The 19119-nt window shown below is 54.3% G+C and overlaps 1 protein-coding gene across 2 annotated transcripts; it reads right to left on the bottom strand.

Moving 5' to 3' along the window:
- Positions 1-5806: 5806 nt before the first annotated feature.
- Npepl1 (aminopeptidase-like 1) lies at positions 5807-18366 on the bottom strand. 2 transcript variants are annotated; one of them, NM_001107806.2, is made up of 12 exons: positions 18145-18366; positions 17458-17643; positions 16929-17099; positions 14665-14754; positions 14203-14284; positions 12589-12731; positions 9159-9236; positions 7984-8084; positions 7624-7747; positions 7199-7375; positions 6783-6893; positions 5807-6420 (listed from the first exon to the last, which is right to left on the bottom strand). In NM_001107806.2, the coding sequence occupies exons 1-12, from the start codon at positions 18292-18294 to the stop codon at positions 6259-6261; spliced, it is 1575 nt and encodes a 524-aa protein (NP_001101276.2). In that variant the 5' UTR covers positions 18295-18366; the 3' UTR covers positions 5807-6258. The 2 variants fall into 2 exon arrangements, with proteins under 2 accessions (NP_001101276.2, XP_038961075.1); XM_039105147.2 differs by lacking the exons at positions 17458-17643; positions 18145-18366 and having other exon boundaries at positions 16890-17010.
- Positions 18367-19119: the final 753 nt, after the last annotated feature.

Below are 19119 nucleotides of genomic sequence, written 5' to 3'. Positions count from 1 at the left end.
GGCCAGATGCCCCTGTGATGCATACAGGCACCAATGATCTGTGGACCTTGAGCCTCTGTAGATGCTGGACAGGAAAAGACATAGCATATAGCCAAACAGCCTGGCTGTCTATTCAGCAGTAAACGACTGGTGACACATTAGCTATTCTGATTGGAATAAATGCCAGCCTCTAAGGTGAGCCTTAGGACTTTGATTTCCACCAAGCAGGCCCCCTGAACACCACACACAGCTTTTTCCAGCCTCCAGCAAGGCATTTAAGATTTATCTTGACAGCTGATTTCTAAGGCTCAGGATGGTGCGAGACACTCCTGAGAGAGGGGTCTGTGGTGAAGAGTGTTTACATGCAGGCGATGTTGTACAAATGTTGGTGAACGAGGAAGCTATCTCTGTGCCGTTGGTATACCGAGTGGCATACTGGACTCGGTGTGGGCATGAATCTCAAAGATTCATCCAGCTCATGAAAAGGAAGAAGACAAACAAGGAAAGGTGCGTGGGGTGGAAGGAAGCTTCACCCCCACCCCCTAGAGCGGGGCAGGGCCAGCCAACAAGAACAGAGACTTCTGGCTGGAGGCACCTTTTGTTCTGATTTCGGATTGGGAATAAGAATCAGGCTTCTGAACCTTTTCAACTAGGGGAGGGGTGTGTGTTTTCTTGCTGCATCCTCCTCCCTCGATTGATCTCAAAAAAAAAAAAAAAAACAAAAAAACAAAAAAACCCCTCAGGACCACAGCAGGCCCCAAAGAAAGCAAAAATGGCCTTTGGATTAGATGTGGATAAAGGCAGGCCATCTCCTCACAGGAGTGTTAGTTTATCTGCTGTCCTCCCCTCCAACCCCCCTAGCAGTGGCTGCATCTGGGGGTGGAGATCGTTCTGGGTTTGGGGGGACCAACCTGGAGACAGCCCCCTCCAGATCTGAGTCCTAGGTAGAAGCTTCACAGCAGGACCTGTAGCTAAGCCCAGTGTGGGGGCGGGGTGTGGAGCGAGCCAGCTGCAGGGCTTGTCTTCCGGGAGAGCTCAGAGGATGACAGTACCCCACATGTGCGTGGGGTTGGTACTTTTCCAAGGGCTTTTAAATGCATTATCTTGTTGGAGGCTCATTTGAGGCAAGGACTCGGAACAGACTGGAAAACAACTAATTTACTGAGTCCTGAATGGAGAGGAAGCTGAATGCAGCTTATATTTTTGCTGAATCTCAAACCAAAACAACCTTTTGTTAAAGAACAAACAAATAAACAGAAATGTCGAACACTAATTCACCAGGGAACATCGCCTGAGCTATAGCTTCAGGCAGAGTCACAGCAGAAAATCCAACAGGCATTTACTGGGCAGTGAGGGGCCAGCTCCCCAGTGAAAGCTTTCAGGGAGGGGTGGGCAGAGCAGCAAGTCCTTCCCGGAAGCCCTCCAGCCGGGAACTCACGGGGATGCTGGCAGGAGGGGCTTGGTGCTTGATGCTCTAGGTGTGGATCTCTGAGCAGAGAGGCAGAGAGGAGCAGGCTGGGGTGGAGGAGGGGAATGGGCCTGAATAGGATGTCTCTTTAGGAAGGACCTGGATGAAAGGTTTAGGAACAGGCGTCAGATGTCAGCAGCCTCTGGTAGAATCACACTTAGAAGTATGTTGGGGGTGTCTCCTAATTATCAGTTGGTCTTCTGGTCCCCAACATCCACTGTAGAAATAACTTCCACTTGGTTTTCTCACACCCTTTTTTTTTGTTTTTGGTTTTTTGTTTGTTTTTGTTTTTGTTTTGTTTTTTGAGGCAGGATTTTCTCTGTATAGCCCTGGCAGTCTTCTGGAACTTGCTCTGTATACCAGGGTTGCCTCAAACTCAGAGATCTGCCTGCCTCTGCCTCTTCCTCTGCCTCCCGAGTGCTGGGATTAAAGACATTCATCACTGTCGTCTGGCAACCTGGTTCTCTTCTTTAAAGAAAAATGTTTGTATATGTGAAACATATATATATGCATGTGAATTCTCATGTGTATATGTGTAGGGGGTAAAGATATGTATGCACTCATGTGTGTGTTTACGTGTAGATGCCAAAGGTTGATATTTGGTGTTTTCCCTCTTCTCATCTTAATTTGTAAGAGAGGGTTTCCTGAATGATCTGCTAGACAGACTGACCAGCAATCTCCAAGAATCTTCATGTCTCTGTCTACTGAGTGCTGGGATTAAAGACACATCCTGTTGTGTCTGGCTTTTACATAGGTGCCTTCTATCTAAGCTTGGGTCCTCAAGAGTGCACAGCAAGCACCTTACTGGATGAGTTTTCTCTCCCAGCCCCTATCTCTTCTGTCTCAATGGGCTTCAGAGGCCACCTCAGCACTCCTAAGGGTCAGGTGAACAAAACAGACATCATGTCTTGTAAGTGATTACTCTCCTGCTGCAGTCACTTTAAATAGCCCTGGACTGGCTACGATCTGGGCAGCAGCAGGTCTTCTGCAAAGATGTAGATCTAGCACTGACTTTTCCTTGTTTCCTCCATCCAGTTTGGATTTAGCTTAGACTGGATCTGTCCTCTGGGGATAACTGTGTTGGAGGTTTGACACCCAGCACAGCTGTACTTGGAGGTGGTGCTATGGAGAGGAGGTGGGAATCATGAGGTTAACAGGGAGTTTTCTTTGTCAACACAACCTGGAGAGTCTTGGTGAGGGATTATGTATACTCTAGGGATATCTGGGGGCGACTGCCTTAAGTTAAATGATAAGGGAAGACACAGCCTACTGTGGGTGGTATCATTCCCTAAGCAGAGCATCCTGAACTGTGAAGAGTTGAGCCACTGAGATAAACACTAGCATGTTTGCATACATTTCTCTCCGCTCTTGACTGTAAGTGTGATGTGACCAGCTGCTTCAGGTCCTGCTGTCATGACTCTCCATAGTAATGGACTTTCTTTCTTTTTTTTTTTTAAGATTTATTTATTTATTGTATATATATACGAGTACACTGTAGCTGTTTTCAGACACAGCAGAAGAGGGCATCAGATCCCATTACAAATGGTTGTGAGCCACTATGTGGTTGCTGGGAATCAAACTCAGGACCTCTGGAAAAGTAGTCAGTGCTCTTAAACTCTAAGCCACCTCTCTAGCCCTAAAGTGATGGACTTCAGCTAAGTGGTGGAATTCTAAACTAAACTTCCTCTCACCAAAACTGCTCTTCGTTGGGGCGTTTGAGTCACGGAAGTGGAACCAGATGGCACTGACTTTGCTGGTGGATTAAACCACTGAGGAGTTTATGCTGCGTCTTGTGTTGAAGCCTGAGACAAAAGCAGGTCTCTAAGGACATTTCTTCTCTGCTTCCCAGCTACTGTGAGGTAAGCAGCCTCCACAGGAACCTGCTCCTACCAGCTGCCATTTATCTGTCACCAGTCAATGCCATGATACAAACCATGGGTGAAACCCTCTGAAACCATGAGCCAAAACGAATGGTTTCCCTTTCTGTTGATTTTTCTCAGGGATTTTTCTCAGGGAAAAGCTGATTGATGCCCCTTTGCTGGCACAGAGAGAACTGATTTTGGGTGAGTGACTTCTTGGAATTCTGGGACTTGCATGGGATATCTTCATGGCAGTTTACTATACCCAGCTCATGTTGCCCACTCCTTCAGGCTGCAACATGGAGACCAGCTGACTTTCTCCTTTCCAGCTGAGGTGCTCAGGCCTATGGCTATGAGGAAAATTCAGACACTGGGTTACTGGGGGCACAGGAGTAACCAGTGAAGGCAAGCTTGGGTGAGTCACTCCTAGCCATAAAAAACAAAACAAAACAAAACAAAACAAAAAACAAACAAACAAAAAACATGGCTTCTGCATCCCACCCTTGTGCTTCCGAGCAGCTTCAGGCCACTTTCAGTGCTCCCCGAAAGGCCAAAGGTGTGTATTTCTGTGTTCCCTTTAGCATTGGAAACATGCACTCCTGACAATGGCCCTATCTAGAGCTCCTTATGGTAATACAGAAGGAAGGCCTTCTGTGTTGTCCAAGTCAGGGAGAAGTTGGGCAGCTGTCAGCATAGAAGCTGAAGACTCTACCTTCTTGAGCATGCCAGAGCTCCACTGTGATGATGGTGGTGATGACCACAGCCTAGCTCACTCAGAATTGAGCCTTAGAGCTTGACCACGCCACTCTTTTACAGTTCAGAACACCCTGCCTAAGAAATGGTGCCACCCAGAGTAGGCTGTGTCTTCCCCATAGCACTGAACTTAAGACAGTATCTCAAATACGTGCCTACAGGCCAACTCGGTGTAGACAATCCTGCCTTGAGACTCTTCCCTGGCGATTCTAGGTTACGTCAAGTTGACAGTTAAAACAGGCAATGTTTTCATGATGACGGTGGTCTGGCTGCCTCTGCACACCTTCATACACACCGGGCAAGCCACATTTTTTTCTGTGCAGCTCTCCAGAGCCTAGGCTGACCTGACTCCAAGGCTGCCCAATAGGGGTCTTGCAACCCTGTGACTCTTAACTGCTGGAACTCCAGCAGAGCTTGGGGGAGCAGTTGTACCCATAAGCCCTTTGACCTTCCCTTTGGCTCACCCCCAGGAGCCCCAACACTGGGCATGTCATCCAGGCCTTGAGGCTGCAGCTGATCCCCAGCTGGGTCCCTACCACTGTGGCTGCCTTTGTGCCCACACAAGGGAGACTCAGTTCCCCTGATGCTCCATGACCCTGCTTCCTGTGTCCACATGGGCACAGCTCTCTGGCATGGGGTGGGATGGGGATGGTGCCAGCTGCCCCAGAGAATGAGCCAGGCCACCTCAGTGACCCCCTCCCTCCTCTGGGGTGTCCCTCGGGGGTGGGGGTTGGGAGGTGGCTGAGAGCTGCTTGTTGTAAGCAATTAAGTGAACTAATGACCCATGGAGGCCCCTGCCCTCCAGCACCGCCATGCCTGCATCCCCTTGCAGGAAGCCTGCAGCTTCCCACTCATTTGGTCACTGCCCACAAGGCTATTCACTGTCCAGCAAGGTTTCTCATTTAGGGCTGGGACCTAGGAGTTGGTCTTTGACGTTTTGGGTCCACCTGGGGTTACGTAAACAGTAGAGAATTAATAAACATTTGTGGGGGGATCAGACCCAGAAACAGACACCTTCTCTCCAGGGTTGGAGAGAAGTGGAGTCCTGGGGGGGTTAGGCTGAAGTCTGTCAGTGAACTGGTACAACATTCCAGGGCACACGTCCTGCACATCCACAGGCAGACCCTTGCTTCGGAACCCCTCACAGGAGGTGTAGGAAGCCCTCTCCCCACTCACTGCCCCAGCTCTGATCTCTCAGGAAGTCACGCTGGGATGTACTGTGTTGGAAGACAGGAGCAGGTAGGTTATGTCTCAACTGGAGAGGCAACTTATCCCCAGATACTCTGAGGCCTGCCTCCTGTCCCTTCCCTGTAGCCTAGGTGTGGTGTGACAGACCCTGTACCCTGGCGGGGCTCCCAGGAATCCAAACCAGGTCCTTTGTGGCCTAAGACTTCTCTTGTAGGAACTGTGAGATTCGGGTTCAGAGCTGAGGAAAGCCAGCTCCACCCCAATGTGAATGGAGCCTCTCGGAAGCCATCGCAGTGTGTGCACACTCAGGAAACCAAAGCAGCTGGTGGACAGGCCTGGGACTGAGGGCTGCTGTCCTCTGCCCCAGACTCTATGGCTCTAGGCTGTAAAACTGGTTGTAAAACCGGTTCAACTAACCATCTCAGGACCAGAAGACAAAGCTTGAGGACTGCTGGCTGGAGCAGTTCTGGACCTCAGCCTCACACAGGCTCCAGGTTGTGAGTTGTGAGACAGAGAAGTAGAGAAAAAAAAAAAAAAAAAAAAAGAGCAGAGGCAAGGGTATGTTGTGGCCATATTTAATTCAACTTCAAGTGAACTGGGGGTTGGGGGTGGGCTACAAGGCTCTTCCTGCTTCACAGAATGGGTCCCTAACAGCCAGTCACCACACGTACCCTGGCATGGGCTGGCTGGACACCTCAGGAAGCAGAGGCCAGAGCTAGGACCTATATAGGAAGTGCGCTCACCACAGAGGGTGACCTGAGGTGGTTCTAAGGACCAGGGTGGAGGACAAGGGACAGAGCAGGCAAAGGCAGGCCTATGGGATCTGTGACAATTCTCTCCAGACCCCACCAAACCCCTAAGCCGCTGCTAAGAAAAGAATGGCTCACTCCCATAACCACTGAGTACAGAAGGAGAAGCCAAACTCGTCATAAGAGTTATCTTTCAATTGCTTGAACTCAGTCAGTGCAAAGTGAGGTAAGGAACCCTGTGTCACCAGCTGGGAAGTAGCGCTCACACGAGCCTCCGTCTCTTGGAGTCACGCCCCACGCTGTCGTCTTCCTGGGCATCCACCTCACAGTCCAACGGGGACACCAGGTTCAGCAGCGGGTCCTCGGAGGCACGGCCAAATAGGGCCAGGAGGAGAGCCACCCCGAAGCCTGTGGCTCGCTCACCCTGTGGAGGACAGAGATGGTGGGAAGCCTGAGGCAGAGGAGCAGCTCTGTGCACAGGGCTCTTTAGGCCTCTGACGCCCCCTTCTCCATAGGAAGGTCCTAGAACACAAGGCTGGAGATAGTCAGGGCTCCTATTAGGCACTGGCTGGGAGGACAGGACACAGCGGTACTCTGTTCCCGGGAGGAGGAGGCCAGAGGTCAGAGGACCACAGCTGGCTGGAGGCTGGGCCACAGATAGTCTGACACAGAACACAGAACCTTTCTGATGAACTCAGCCACAGCTCTGAGCCAGAGGAGCTTTGTGGGAACAGGTCAGGAGGGAGGGGGTGGCCTGGCCTCGAGGAGCAGCCCTGAGGCACTCACAGCATGCACTGGGGCGGCAATGTCCAGGTGGACCCAGACTCCAGGCCAGTCAAATCCAATGTGTGAGGCGATGAAGAGGCCGGCACAGGAGCTGGGGCTGTTGTCTCGGTCCTGAGGATAAGAGGACACTTGGTGACACCCTTGTCCCAGCAGCGGGAGGAGTTCAGGGTTCTCTGTAGCCTATGCTTATCCCTTAGCCGCTGACTAGGGCTGATGGAGTACGGCATCTACCTCCCCCCCAGGGCCGGGAGCGCTTCGCTCCTAGGAGCTGAGGGGCAAATGAGTCCCAGCCTGAGGTGGGGTCTGTTCACCGCACGGTTAGTGACACGGGACGCTTGGTGCCTGGGAACACTGGTCTTCTAGCTCACATACTCCTCAGGGCCACAGCGTGCCCCTCGCGCAGGCCCCACACCTACCGCCACTGAGTTCTTCATGTCAGCCACAGCTGAGGTGAACTCGCTGAAGTGCAGCTCAGGGCAGTAGACCAGCGGGTGGACCAGGTCCCCGCACTTCTGCCCAGCCTTCACACAGGCCGCCTCCCACTCGGCGCTGTTGGTGAGCACGGCTGCATGGTATTTCCCTGTGGCAATGCCCTAGGCAAGGGACACAAGGGAAGCCACCATGTCAGAGAAGGTGGCAGAGAACACGAGGGAGGGGAAAGCAGAGCGGTCGGCAGCATGGGGAGGGAGAGGAGCAGGGACAAGTGGGCAGGGCATGGGTTCGGGTCCAGCAGCAGGGGAGGGGCTCCCTTACCTCCAGAATGGCAGCTGCTCATGCTCACCTGCCAACAGGGGTTCTGGGGAGGGCAGGCTGCAGCCAGGGGGTGAAGTGTGGTACTCACCTGTGCCCCTGTCAGGGTGGCCATGTCCACAATGATGTCAGCACCCAGGTCTTTGCAAGCATAAGACACCCCGTCTGCCAGCACCAGCCTGCCCTCAGCGTCCGTGTTGTTGATCTCTACCGTCCTGGGCAAGGCACAGACCCCGGCTCAGGAACGCAGCTCCAACTGAACATTGCCGTGACCTCCCTCTGGTACCAGGGAGCCCAGTCCCTGCAGCTCCTCTATCTCCATGGCCCGTGCCCTCCCCAGGACCATGGGACACCTCATCCCTTAGAAGGTTAGGACCAGGCTGACCTGGCCTGGCTCTGAAAGAAGCCACAGGTCTAGAGCACAGTGCAAGGCATGAGAGGGAGGCCTTACTTTCCTGAATACAAAAGGTGAATGTCATCCGGCCTAGTGGCATTGGGTCCCACTGCATTCTCAGCCAAGCAGAACACAGCGTGCAGGTTATCTTTGAAACCCTGAGAGGAGAAGCAGGTGAGAAGGCCCGTTATAGACTGGAAACTCTGGAGGGACGGAGAGAGAAGGGCGAAGAGAGCCAGGTGCTCTTGGACCTGCAGACCGCAGGAGACAGGCAGACTGGGGCCCTGAGGAGCAGGAAGGGAAGCTCGGGTTTGAAGGTGCAATGTGGCAAGTCCCTACTAGAAGGGAAAAGCTCCCCAGACCATGCCACAGATCTCACTACACAATACAGGAAAACTTTATATCTGAGGCAATCCTGCCTCAGCCTCCTGACCATCATTCTTACCCCAAATTTTACTACATATCACTTCCTGGGTCCTATGATTTCAGTTGCACAGTTCTTCCTACAAGGAGCAATCCCAGGCCCCATGACAAGAAACAGCCTTTCTACGTCTGTACTCCTTCATTGTGACCCCTACGGCGTGGCTGTGGGCACTCAAACGTCTCATGGGCTGAGTCTCTGCCACTGCTGTTCTGTGGCTCTCACTGAGGCACGTTTCCTTCCAAGAGGGCAATGTCAGTGCCTTTGGATATCTGAGATAGGCAGGGGAGGGTAGAGGCTTGTGCGTGCGTGCATGCGTGTGCGCACGTGTGCGTGCGTGTGTGCGCGTGTGTGCACGTGTGCGTGTGCGCGTGTGGGCACATGTGTGTGCGCACATGTGTGTGCGTGCGTGCATCCGTGTGCGCGCGTGTGTGCACGTGTGTGTGCACATGTGTGTGCACGCGTGCGTGTGCGCGTGTGTGCACATGTGTGTGCACATGTGTGTGCGTGCGTGCGTCTGTGTGCGCGCGTGTGCGCGTGTGTGTGTGTGTGCGCGTGTGTTGTGGGATTCCTTACCCCCTGGCTGTGGTCTCCTATAGATCACTCTGGAGGAGTGCAGGAGAGCTGACCTGCTGTGCATCCCCTCACCAGCACATCAGATGCCAGAGCAATAGCAGGAGAGAAGACTTCTCCACACTCTGCAGCCATGGTTGCTACCTTCAGACAATGCCCAGCAAGCCCCAAGTTAGCCTGTCTCAAGCCCCGCTAAGCTGCAGTCCTGAGGGAGAGAAACCAGAACCTGCGCCCTCACCTGCTTGATGGCGGCTCTGAAGGCTCCCAGGATGGCTGCAGCACCCCCACAGTCCCGCTTCATCCCTGGCATGGTGGTCTGCAGTGACAGGAAAGGACCGGGAGAGCGTGTAAACCACCTGAGCTCAGAGCACGGCTGACAGGGGCTCTAAGGCTTCCATCGCATGGCACACAGGGGCCCCGCCTTCCACAGGGCCCTACCTTCATAAAACTGACCAGCCAAAGGGCATTTGTTGTTCTCCCAAAGCAAGAGGAAGTAACGGCAGACTTGGCAGAGATACGACTCTTGTTTGTACAACTTTGGGGCTACCAAGCAAGCGATAATGTGGTAGAGGGAGACCAGGAACTACCAGTGGCCAGAGTCACCATGACTGGGTTCTCCCACAGAGCCCTGGACCCCACGCCAGCTTAGGAGTCTAAGCTCAGGACCTCTGATCCACCCTGACTTCACAGAAACCAAGGCTCGCGTGGAGTCAGTCAGCCGCACCTTAAGAGGCTTGGTCAGGCTTTCCAGGGACTGTCAGAGCTATGGCTTCCTTCTCAGATATGGGACCCAGGAGGCAGAGTATTTGCCAATAGGCCCTCGTTCTACACTTACCACAGGTTCCTGTTGTGTCTGCTCTGAGGAGTGACATGAGGTAACCCAGGCTTGTGCCTATCCCATTCTCCCTAGGCCCAGGCTGGCAGCCAGCCTGTGTGTGGCTCTGGCCTCTAGCAGTTAAGTCCGACTACAGTCAGACACAACAGTGTGCTGATGACCTCACCCTTAGCCTATCTGCAGCCACAGCAAGGGTACAATCTAAACGGTGTCCTGTCCACTTCTCCTCTAAGAAAGAGCCCTGTACCCTAGCCCCTCCAGTTTCTGACCTTGCAGCTCCTGCCAGAGATGCTCGCACCACACATTCCAGCCCATCTCCCATCCACTCCTGCAGGGACCACTTGAAGACACCTTCACGGGCCTTCACTTGTCCATTCTTGTAGCTTTTCTGGGGAGGCCCCGCTCTGTGCCCCTCTCCCTGCTGACCAGTTCCTATCTGGCTGCAGAGAACATACCCTGCTTATCCCTTACGACACTGCCGCCTGATCAGCAGTAGGGGGCATCTCTACTCTACCACGTGCAGCTGAAGCCCCCTGCCACTATTGCAGAAGCCGCCTCCTGTGAACTAGTATGACGTTACAGTCACATGTTTACATTGTATCGGCTTCCAACCCCAACTGACAGGCTTGTAAGGTAAATATAAACGAGTCCTCAGAAGAAAGAATCTGGGCTTGGAATTTCAGTCATTTTGGAGCCCCTGTTGTATCACACGGGCCTTGAAATTTAGCTGAAAGTATTTTTTTTTAGATGCAGGAAGGGGTGCTTTCATAATACTGTCAACTGAAAAGGATCCATTGAGCATCTTTCTGACCTAATCGGAAAGGACACATAGGCCCGCTGAAATGAAGAAATGGGGCCCAAGGCCCAGCAGAAAACCATTTTGAAATAACCCACCCAGAAAATGCCTCTGACAGCTGCTCGTGAAACACGGTGTGCCCCTGCACAGGTGTCACCTCCCAAGCAAAGTGCCAAGCTCAGCTGCTTACGCGAGGCCTCTCTCCTGACTCCCCCGTGTCACTTCTGTTATTATAAAGAAAAAGGTCCTCAAGGCTGAGGTGCCATCTGCCCTGGTCGCGTTGACGCACGCACAAAAGGCGCAGCTACTCTGAGTGTCAAAGCTCTGTTCCAGGTGAGGCTGGGGCTCGCAGTGAGTTGAGAGCCACTGGGTTCTCCGTGTACTCCTGGGGAGTCAAGTCACGGTGACCTCACTTGCAGATGTCCCTCCGTGAAGCAGTGACACTAAGTTTGAAATTTTTAAAGTTTGAAAACTCTCCTGGGCTGGAGGGATGGCTTAGAGGCTGAGAACACTTGTGGGGCTTGGGGAGTGGCCCGAGTTCAGTTCCCAGCAGCCCTGTGCTGTCTCACAAGCACCCAGCAGCCCTGTGCCGTCTCACAAGTACCCAGCACCCCTGCGCTGTCTCACAATCACCACAGGCTTGAACGTGGTGCACATACTTGTGGGCAAAACACATAAAATGAAATAAATTAAAAAAAAAAAAAAGAATCCCACTGGAGTGTGAATGACTATCTCTACTGTATGAGGGACACACCTCAGCTGCCTCTTCCAAGTCAGCAAGAGCAGAGGGCAACCATGAGAGTGACAGACCCAGGCAGCCGCTGCCTGAGGCAGAAGCAGGAGATAGTTTCTCGATGAGGCATCGACAGGGTAATAACAGGGCAGGCCTCCCTGGGAGAGCGCAGGGCAGCATCAAGCCTCCCTGGGAGAGCATAGGGCAGCATGCATCACCAGCACTAATGTGAGCTCTCCAGCTCAAGGCGGAACTTTGAGAAACTTTCGTGCGACACTTGACAGCCTCCCCGTGCTCAAGGGCTTCTCTGACGAGCTAATGGTGACAAAGGAGTGTGAGGTTTCTGGTATGAGGAAGTTCACCAAATTACTGCTTATGCAGGGCTCTGGGTACTGACTGCCTCCAGGAGATCCACCCATCACGTACAAAACAGACACCCGAGGCTCAGGGCGGCTCGCTTACTGCTTCGGGCTCCGGATCAGAGCAATCCTTCAAAGACTGCTGATATACCCACTTGCAAATGCTACACAGGGGCAAGACTGCAGAGCGGGGCACCTACGCTTCAGTTACAGCGTAGGAACCCAGGGCAGGAGAGTGAGACCGACCCTGGCATCCACCGTTTCATTGTTCTCTGTAGACCTCTGAGTGTGGCATTAGAGACTGGTCAACACATGGATAGGTGAACGCTGTTAGAAAGATCTCAGAGAGGGCCAGCACTGTGGCTTCCCAGCACCCACCCCCAGGAGTCCCTGGTATCAGTGGCTTAGGGTGACAGAAACCCCTCAGAGTTAAAGGAACAGAGGGCTGGGGTTGTGAGTAGGAACAGAAGAACAACCCTGATTCCCATGTGTACCACCCAAGATAGGCACGTGCAGAAGGGTGGATAGAGTTGAATTTGCAGGACGAGAGACCCAGGAAAACTTGTTCAATGCTGCGGTCCATTGGCAATTAGCAGAGACTGACGTGGACACTTATCTTGTGGGTCTTTTCCCTATATAAATACATCAGTGAGATTTGAAGCGCTAATATGCTGCCGCTCTCTTTGTTTGGACTGGGATATTTTTCTTCTCTAAAATTTTCAACTGGCAAGATAATATGTGTGGAATTCAATAAAAGAGAATATTCTCTACTGGGGTTATTTTTAAACCTGTATTATTAGTTCCATTTCCTGAGTAGTCCTGGAGAGAGCTGTGTTGGGTGGAAGAGGAGGGATTTCAAATAAAACAGTCGCCCACTCCTGATACTAAATGCACAAGGTACTCGAACACGCCAGTCTGAGTTGCACCCTGAAACCCACACCTCACCTTCCCTTTGATGCTGAGGCCACCAGTGTCATAGACAATGCCCTTGCCCACCCAGGCAATGGTCTGCGTGGCCCCATCAGGGGTGTGGCTGAGGACGGCCAGCGCAGGTGGGTGGAGGGCAGCTTTGCCAACCCCGTAGATTCCTGTGTAGAAAGAAGCAGAAGTGAGGTGCCTGTCCACAGGACTCTGGCGTTAGCCTGGCCCAGACTTCTCCCGTAGAGCAACCCTAATGGATCTCCCCTCCCACTGCTGCTAGGAGCCACTGTGGGATGGGAAAATACAGATCCATTGTAACATCTAAGACTGCAAAGTACTGTCAGGCAGGAGAACTCGCCGAGGGGAGAAAACCATTGTATGACGCCTAGAGGCAGCAGAAGAGGACTTACGGAGTGAAGCGATTCACTGCCGATGCTTCAAGGCCTCTCCCACCCACATGGGCCCCCTACTCTGAGCTTTGAGCCTTCCTCCTCCTGCAGCTCCCACGGCCTCCGCCCAATCACCTCCCTCCCTCTTGGCTTCCCAGAGAAAGAGGGGCCTGCTTGAGCACGAAGGCTACGTATGCATCAACCATAAGGAGCACCAAAATGGCTGTCTGACAAACCCCTACTCCTCAGAGAAACTCCCCAACAAAAATGGCCACTGCTGGGGCCTGCTTCTCTGGTTAACGTGTGGGGGTTGGCATGACTCCTGTCCTGATGATATCATTGACAAGCACTTCCATCCTGTAACTCTCCTTCCCTTAGTCCAGGTGGTCCTAGGGTCTTGTCTGTGAAAGGACTTGGCTCAAGTGACAAGGCCTTCTGAAGACTAGGTGAACATCTGGCTTGGTCATACTTCCCAACTCTGTACCCAAACACCTTACTCAGAAATGAACATTGGCCACATGGTGAATTGTCCTTTGGAGAGGACTCAACTGGGGGGACACAGTCTGACCAGCACTGCGCCCCCTCCAAGCCCTAAGGCCAGGCAGTGGCCTTTAAGAGCTTCTTCCTAGAGTCCTCACATAGTTGTGGCAAGAGAAACCCCAAGTCAGCGGAGGGTGTGACCAAGAGTGCTGTTGCCTTGGAAGGGACTTGTTTTGTAATCACTGACAATTGTGGCAGTGACCTTTGCCTGTTCAATCTGAAAGCGCCCTGAGACAGCCCAGCTTTCCCCTCTACTTCCTGGGTATGTAGAGATCAAGGAAGGACGTAGCTTTGAGAAAGACATATAGGCCAGGACAACCCTCATTACATGACTGTCACAGGAAATATGTTCTGTATAAGAACACCGTCCACTGGGACCCTGAGAATGGCCATGAACTGTGTAATCGAAGAACAGAAAGCCTCATTGAGCTGGCTGTGAGTGAGGGCCTGGGAGGCGGGAGGGGACAGAGGACAGGAAGAACATGGGTCAAGTGACTCCCAGGATCAGCATCGGAACCTGGAAGGCTGTCCCTCCCTCCCCCAGGGAGGCTCTGTCTCCCAAGCTCTGGTCTTGGCCTGGAATGCAGGCTGATTCCAGTCCCTTTAGGTCCTCAGCAGGATGAGAATGGGGACCCTGTGCCAAATGCCCCAAACACTACCCCTGCCACTCCTGGAGAATGGCAGCTGTGGGAGGGGCAGCTCTACGCACCTCCGAATCCTTTGGTCTTTAGCTGTTCATCACGGATGATGGTGGGGGTGATCCCCAGCTCCCTTCCAACTTGGCTAATCTCCTGGACATAGTCATGGAAAGAAATAACAGCATGAGACACGTGAAAAGGCCTGACTCAAGGCAAGGCCGGGCTTCCCGCCAAAGATGAATCCATCTGTGGCTTCATGGTGGGAAAGGAAGGCCAGTGGCTCTGCCTCCCATGATTAAGCCCAAGCGGGAAGACTGGCCCTGCATGCTCAGCTTCCTGTAGCTGGTGCTGGGCCTACAGATGGTCTCAGTGAGGCCATATCCTACCCATACCCTCAGCTGAGGATGCTGACCTCCTGGAGCAAGGTGGACACCAGGGTTTGATGAAAACGTACAAACTTAAGGCTTTCTTGCCCTCTCTCTTTGTGACCTGAAGACCATCCCACCTCAGCTTAGCAGGATAAAGCCACGGACCTCAAGGAAGATGTCTGTGTTCATCTCACTGCATGGCGTGTCCACAATGCGTGCGGCTAGCCGGACGCCTTCCGTGGCATTGGTTAAACACTAGGGAAGAAGACAAAGTTAATCACTGGGGCCCGTGGATAGGGTGGAAAGGGATGTTCTCTTCCTGTCCCTTCCAGTTCCCCGGGGGACCACAAACATCAAAGATGTGACACCCTAGAGGAATGCTTCAGGCTGTTCACAGGTATGTTGTGGAAGGAGCAGGTGGGAGCAGATGCTTTGGGGATCCCTCTAAACATCACCCTACAATGTTGAGGAGGGGCTTTCCCTGAGTCCTCTGGAGAAACAGAAAGATGTGTCCTCCTCGTCACTGAACGGTCTACTAGGGCGTTGCTGTAGAAGGAGCGTGGCTTAAGAGAACTCATTAGCCTCAGAGGACCCAGGAGAGGACAGCAGCTTGAGACAAGAGACCCCACCAGACTCCTAGCTCTGTGCCAAGGACAACTCAGGGACAGCCCGATAGGGTCTGCAGATGCTACATGTACCCACAGATGGGTGGCAGAGCCACCCCAGCCTTAGACCCCTGCCCATCCATCTTTCTCTGCCATGGGGGCCTTCCTCCTAGCTGATGTGAGCATACCTCCACCTCCATTTAATCCCATCATATACCCAAAGCCTCAGAAGCCAGGGATAACTGGCTACGTCAGTGCCTCTGTGCTGGCCGGAAGAAACAGATATTAAGGGGCCTGCGGGGGCGCAGGACTTTAGCTTGCAGTTCATCATCACCTCCCCCGGACTTGTATGTCAGGAGGGCAGGCGCAGGTCGATTCTGCCAGCCGGCCACCGCCTCCGCTGTCTGCCCATCAGAGCCGCTGCCTGTCCCAGGTAATTAAACCTCGAAGGCCCCGCGTAGGGACCCGGGAGCTGACAGCTCAGATATGAGCTTTGCTTGTGAGGCCCCTGCCACCTGTCAGCAGTCGGTGGCCTGCGTGGGATGTGTGTTGGGCTGAGAACTGTCCCCAGGGGAGGCAGTACAGCCCTGCAGACCCTCCACAGAGCTCTCCCTGAGCAGTGAATGGGAGTGAAGAGCATTTCAACTTCGGCTTCACTGATAAGAGAAGCAACACCCGTTGGCTTCTGCCATGCGTGTGTGTTTGTGTGAGGTCCACTCCATGGTAGGCAATGTGACAAGACCCTCAGATGACTGGGAGAAATGTCAGCAAAGCAAGGACAAACCGACTGGCGAAAGTCTACAGGACCCACAGCTCTAGGCGTGGAGGTCGTGGGGATACCCTGGTCAGGAAAGAGAGGAGGAACTTATCACCACGGAGTGCCCAGACGTGAGCACGCCTGGCTAGCTGAGGGGTATAGGGGATCACCGGGGAGAGGACAGAGAGATGCGCAGAAGGGGTGGAAGTAGCCAGGGCTAGCAGTAAGTAGGAAGGAAGGAAGGCTACATTCGGGCTTCCAAGCTGGGATCTGGCTGCAGGTGAGCCGGAAGCTCAGAAGGGACCCTAAAAATAGCAGATGGACACGGTCTTCGGTGTCCATTGCCAGATGAAGTCCGAGGGTAGCGGAAACCTTCCAGAGTGGAGACGCTAAGGCCAGAGAGTCTGGGAAGAGAATGTTAAGAGGGTGAAGGCCATTTGGGGAAAGGGGCTTGAGACTTGGCGGGCCTGCTTCAAGGGGGGATGGACACATCATGGCCCTTGGAAACAGAGAAGGAACCCAAACTAGGTCTGGGTGGGTTGGTAGAGAAAGGGGGTTAAGACAAGCAAAGCAATTGGACTGTTTTCAAGAGCACAGAAAGCAGACGTGGAGGACCTCCCCCTTTTAACTCTATCAGGGAGGAGGACAAAGCCCCCAAGTAAGGGGCTTGATTGGGGCTTGAGCAACAGCCTTCCTGAAGCCCAAGTGGAGGGACAATCTGGTCTCTGGCTGCTGGGTGGAAGTGAGGTCAAGGCAGTGGGAAGGCGGCCTAGGTCAGGCGACTCCCTTGACTGACAGTCTAGCAATGGATTCCAGCCTGCACAGGTTTCCTCCAAGGCCCCAGTGAGACAACACACACATATAAAATCGCTCCCCACCTAAGGGGACAACCACCCATAATCAAATCTCAACTGTACCGAATAAACAAGGACCTGAAAATACAACACAACAGGACCCTTTGAGGGTAGGGGGATCCCTGAAAAGCACTGTAGCCCTTCCCTGGGGAAGAAAAGGGAAGAGCTCTCCACCTGAGCTCCCAGGAGTCAGCGTGCCCTCTAGACACCCACTTGCAAGGTGGACACTTCCACGGGGCCATTGTCTTGTCCCACCAGGAAGAACTCCACCATGACCGTCCTCTTTTCTGTACGCCTGGATGCCCCTGAGCGGTGTGTGAAGAGTGGGAAGGCCCTTGCCAGGGCACAGGCAGAGGCAAAAACCTCAGGCTGCTCGCAGACCATCTGTAGTGAGAGAGAAGCAGGGTGGGGGTGAAGCTACACAGGGATGCCACCAGGACTCTCCCAATGCCAGCCCTACAGTGGACAAACCGAGAGGTCTGTGCCCCATGGTAACCTGAGGCTGCGTGAGAAAAATGTCTGCCACCAGATGTTGTCTGCTCTTTCCCAGACAGATGAGCAGGGCACAGACACAAGCTCAGGCCTCAATAAATCTAGGCTGGCGTCTCTGATTTGTCACGCAAACCGATCTGGTGTAAATCACTTGGTGGTTGAAGAGTTAGAATGGATCACACGGGCCAGCCTGCTCTGCCTGAGGTGGGCCACGGGCTGAGGTACACTGAAGGGCCCAGCCAGCACTCACCAGGATGCACCGGTGGGTTCCAGGAGGCAGGCAGGTTCTCACAAGCCTGGTGATGAAGTGGGCGGCGGAAGGGCTGTTATGCCGGCTCACCCTGGACGGCAGAGCTGCCACTGTGGCGCAGTTCAGGTAGAGGGGACAGCTGTCTGTGGGGTTGGGGTTGAGCGTGGCCAGAGCTGCCTGCCAGAGCTAGATTAGAAAGGAGACATGAGACAGGCTTCAAAACGTGTGCTGTGTGGCTCGAGATGCTCTGTTGGCCACGCCTGCTTGTCTAAGAAGGCACCCCAGCCACCACCAGGCAGCTGGGTGGCTCTCTGGCACCCTACCACCCTCGTGGGGCTGCGCCTCGCGCTGGCAAGGCCTGTCTGGGGACCCTCTGCTTCAAACACTTGGAGGCCCAGCTTCTGGGCCTTGGCCAGTTTCCATGGAATCGGGTCTCGAGGCCAAAGGCCACGCGGAAAGCCACCACTGGGCCTTCTGCAAGGCCCGGCCTGGGGGCGCGGAAGCAGGTGGCTCGGCCCAGGCAGGCTGGCGACACAGGCCTGGCCTCGCTGCAACCAGGGCCTTTGGGACAGACGGCCAGGCCTATGGCGGGCCTGCACCCTGGGCCCGGCGTGGCGCGCGGGCGAGGCGGGGCCTGTGTCCCAGGGCCAGGGCTTAGCGGGCGCATGGCGGCCGCGGCCCGCTCACCTCCTCGGTGACCCGGGGCTGCAGCTTCCCGCGGACGTGGCTCCAGGGCACGCGGTGCAGGTGTTGCAGCTGGCCCAACAGCAGCAAGGGCCGGCTCTGGGGGTCCGCGTCCCCGGCGCTCGCCTGGAACTGCAGCCCCACGCTCGCCATCTTCCCCCCCGCGACCCCGGCCGGGCGGCCCAGCACCCTGCGCCCTGCTCCGGCCCGGCTCGGCGCCGCCCCGGCCCGCCCGGCCTCGGCGCCCCGCCTTCCCCGCCTTCCCCGCCGCCTCCGGGTCGCGCCGCCCTGCAGGGCCCACCCGGGGCGCGAGGGGGCGCCGGCCGAGGCGGGGCGCGGGCCGCCCTGCGCCTTCCGGGCCTCCGTTGGGGGTGAGTGGCGCGCGAGCCCCTGGAACCGCTCCAGCTCTGGCCGCTACCCTGGCCCGTCTTCCAGTAGATTCCTGGACACGAAGAAGCCTCACTTGCCAGGGACTACGGTGGCTACCGGGCCGGACACTTAGGCCCTCAGATCCCCCCTTTATTCATTGTAGGCCGCCTCCTCAGCCTAACATGCGCCGGAAAGGTCATCATTCAGCAGTGGGAGCAAGAAGCTGCCTCTGTACTTTGTCACCTGTGTTGGAGAGGAAAAGATAGAAGTGCGGGGAAGTTAGAGGAAGTCATTTGAAAGGAGTCAGCTGCTACCTTACACCGCCCAGGATTTGACAACTCCAGGCCTGGGGTTGGAACTCAGTGACCTCCGGTCTTCTATGTCACTTTTAATCTGCATTCCTGCTCTATTATCAGCCTTTAGCAGAGCAAGATGGCTCAGCGAGAAAGAGCCACTTACTGCAGTGCCTGAGGACCAGAGTTCTAGCCCCGTATCCAGAAGGAGCAAACCAACATTCATAATGTATCCATTGACTAAGAGACACCCACTCACACCAACCTAAATACACACAACACAACACACACAACACAACAGAGAGAGAGAGAGAGA

This window comes from Rattus norvegicus, chromosome 3 (genome assembly GCF_036323735.1).
Source record: "Rattus norvegicus strain BN/NHsdMcwi chromosome 3, GRCr8, whole genome shotgun sequence".
Classification (NCBI taxonomy): Eukaryota; Metazoa; Chordata; class Mammalia; order Rodentia; family Muridae; genus Rattus; species Rattus norvegicus.
Note: the sequence above shows the minus strand (reverse complement) of the source record. Positions and strands in the feature narration are given on the sequence as shown.

What these genes read in the sequence shown, in the direction of transcription:
- Npepl1 (NM_001107806.2), bottom strand. Translation starts at nt 18,294, where the DNA reads ATGGCGAGCGTGGGGCTGCAGTTCCAGGCGAGCGCCGGGGACGCGGAC. An exon ending in AGCCCCGGGTCACCGAGGAG is followed by an intron (nt 17,644 to 18,144) that starts GTGAGCGGGCCG and finishes TTTCTAATCTAG; the next exon opens with CTCTGGCAGGCAGCTCTGGC. An exon ending in TCAGAGCCGCCATCAAGCAG is followed by an intron (nt 8,085 to 9,158) that starts GTGAGGGCGCAG and finishes TTCTCCTCTCAG; the next exon opens with GGTTTCAAAGATAACCTGCA.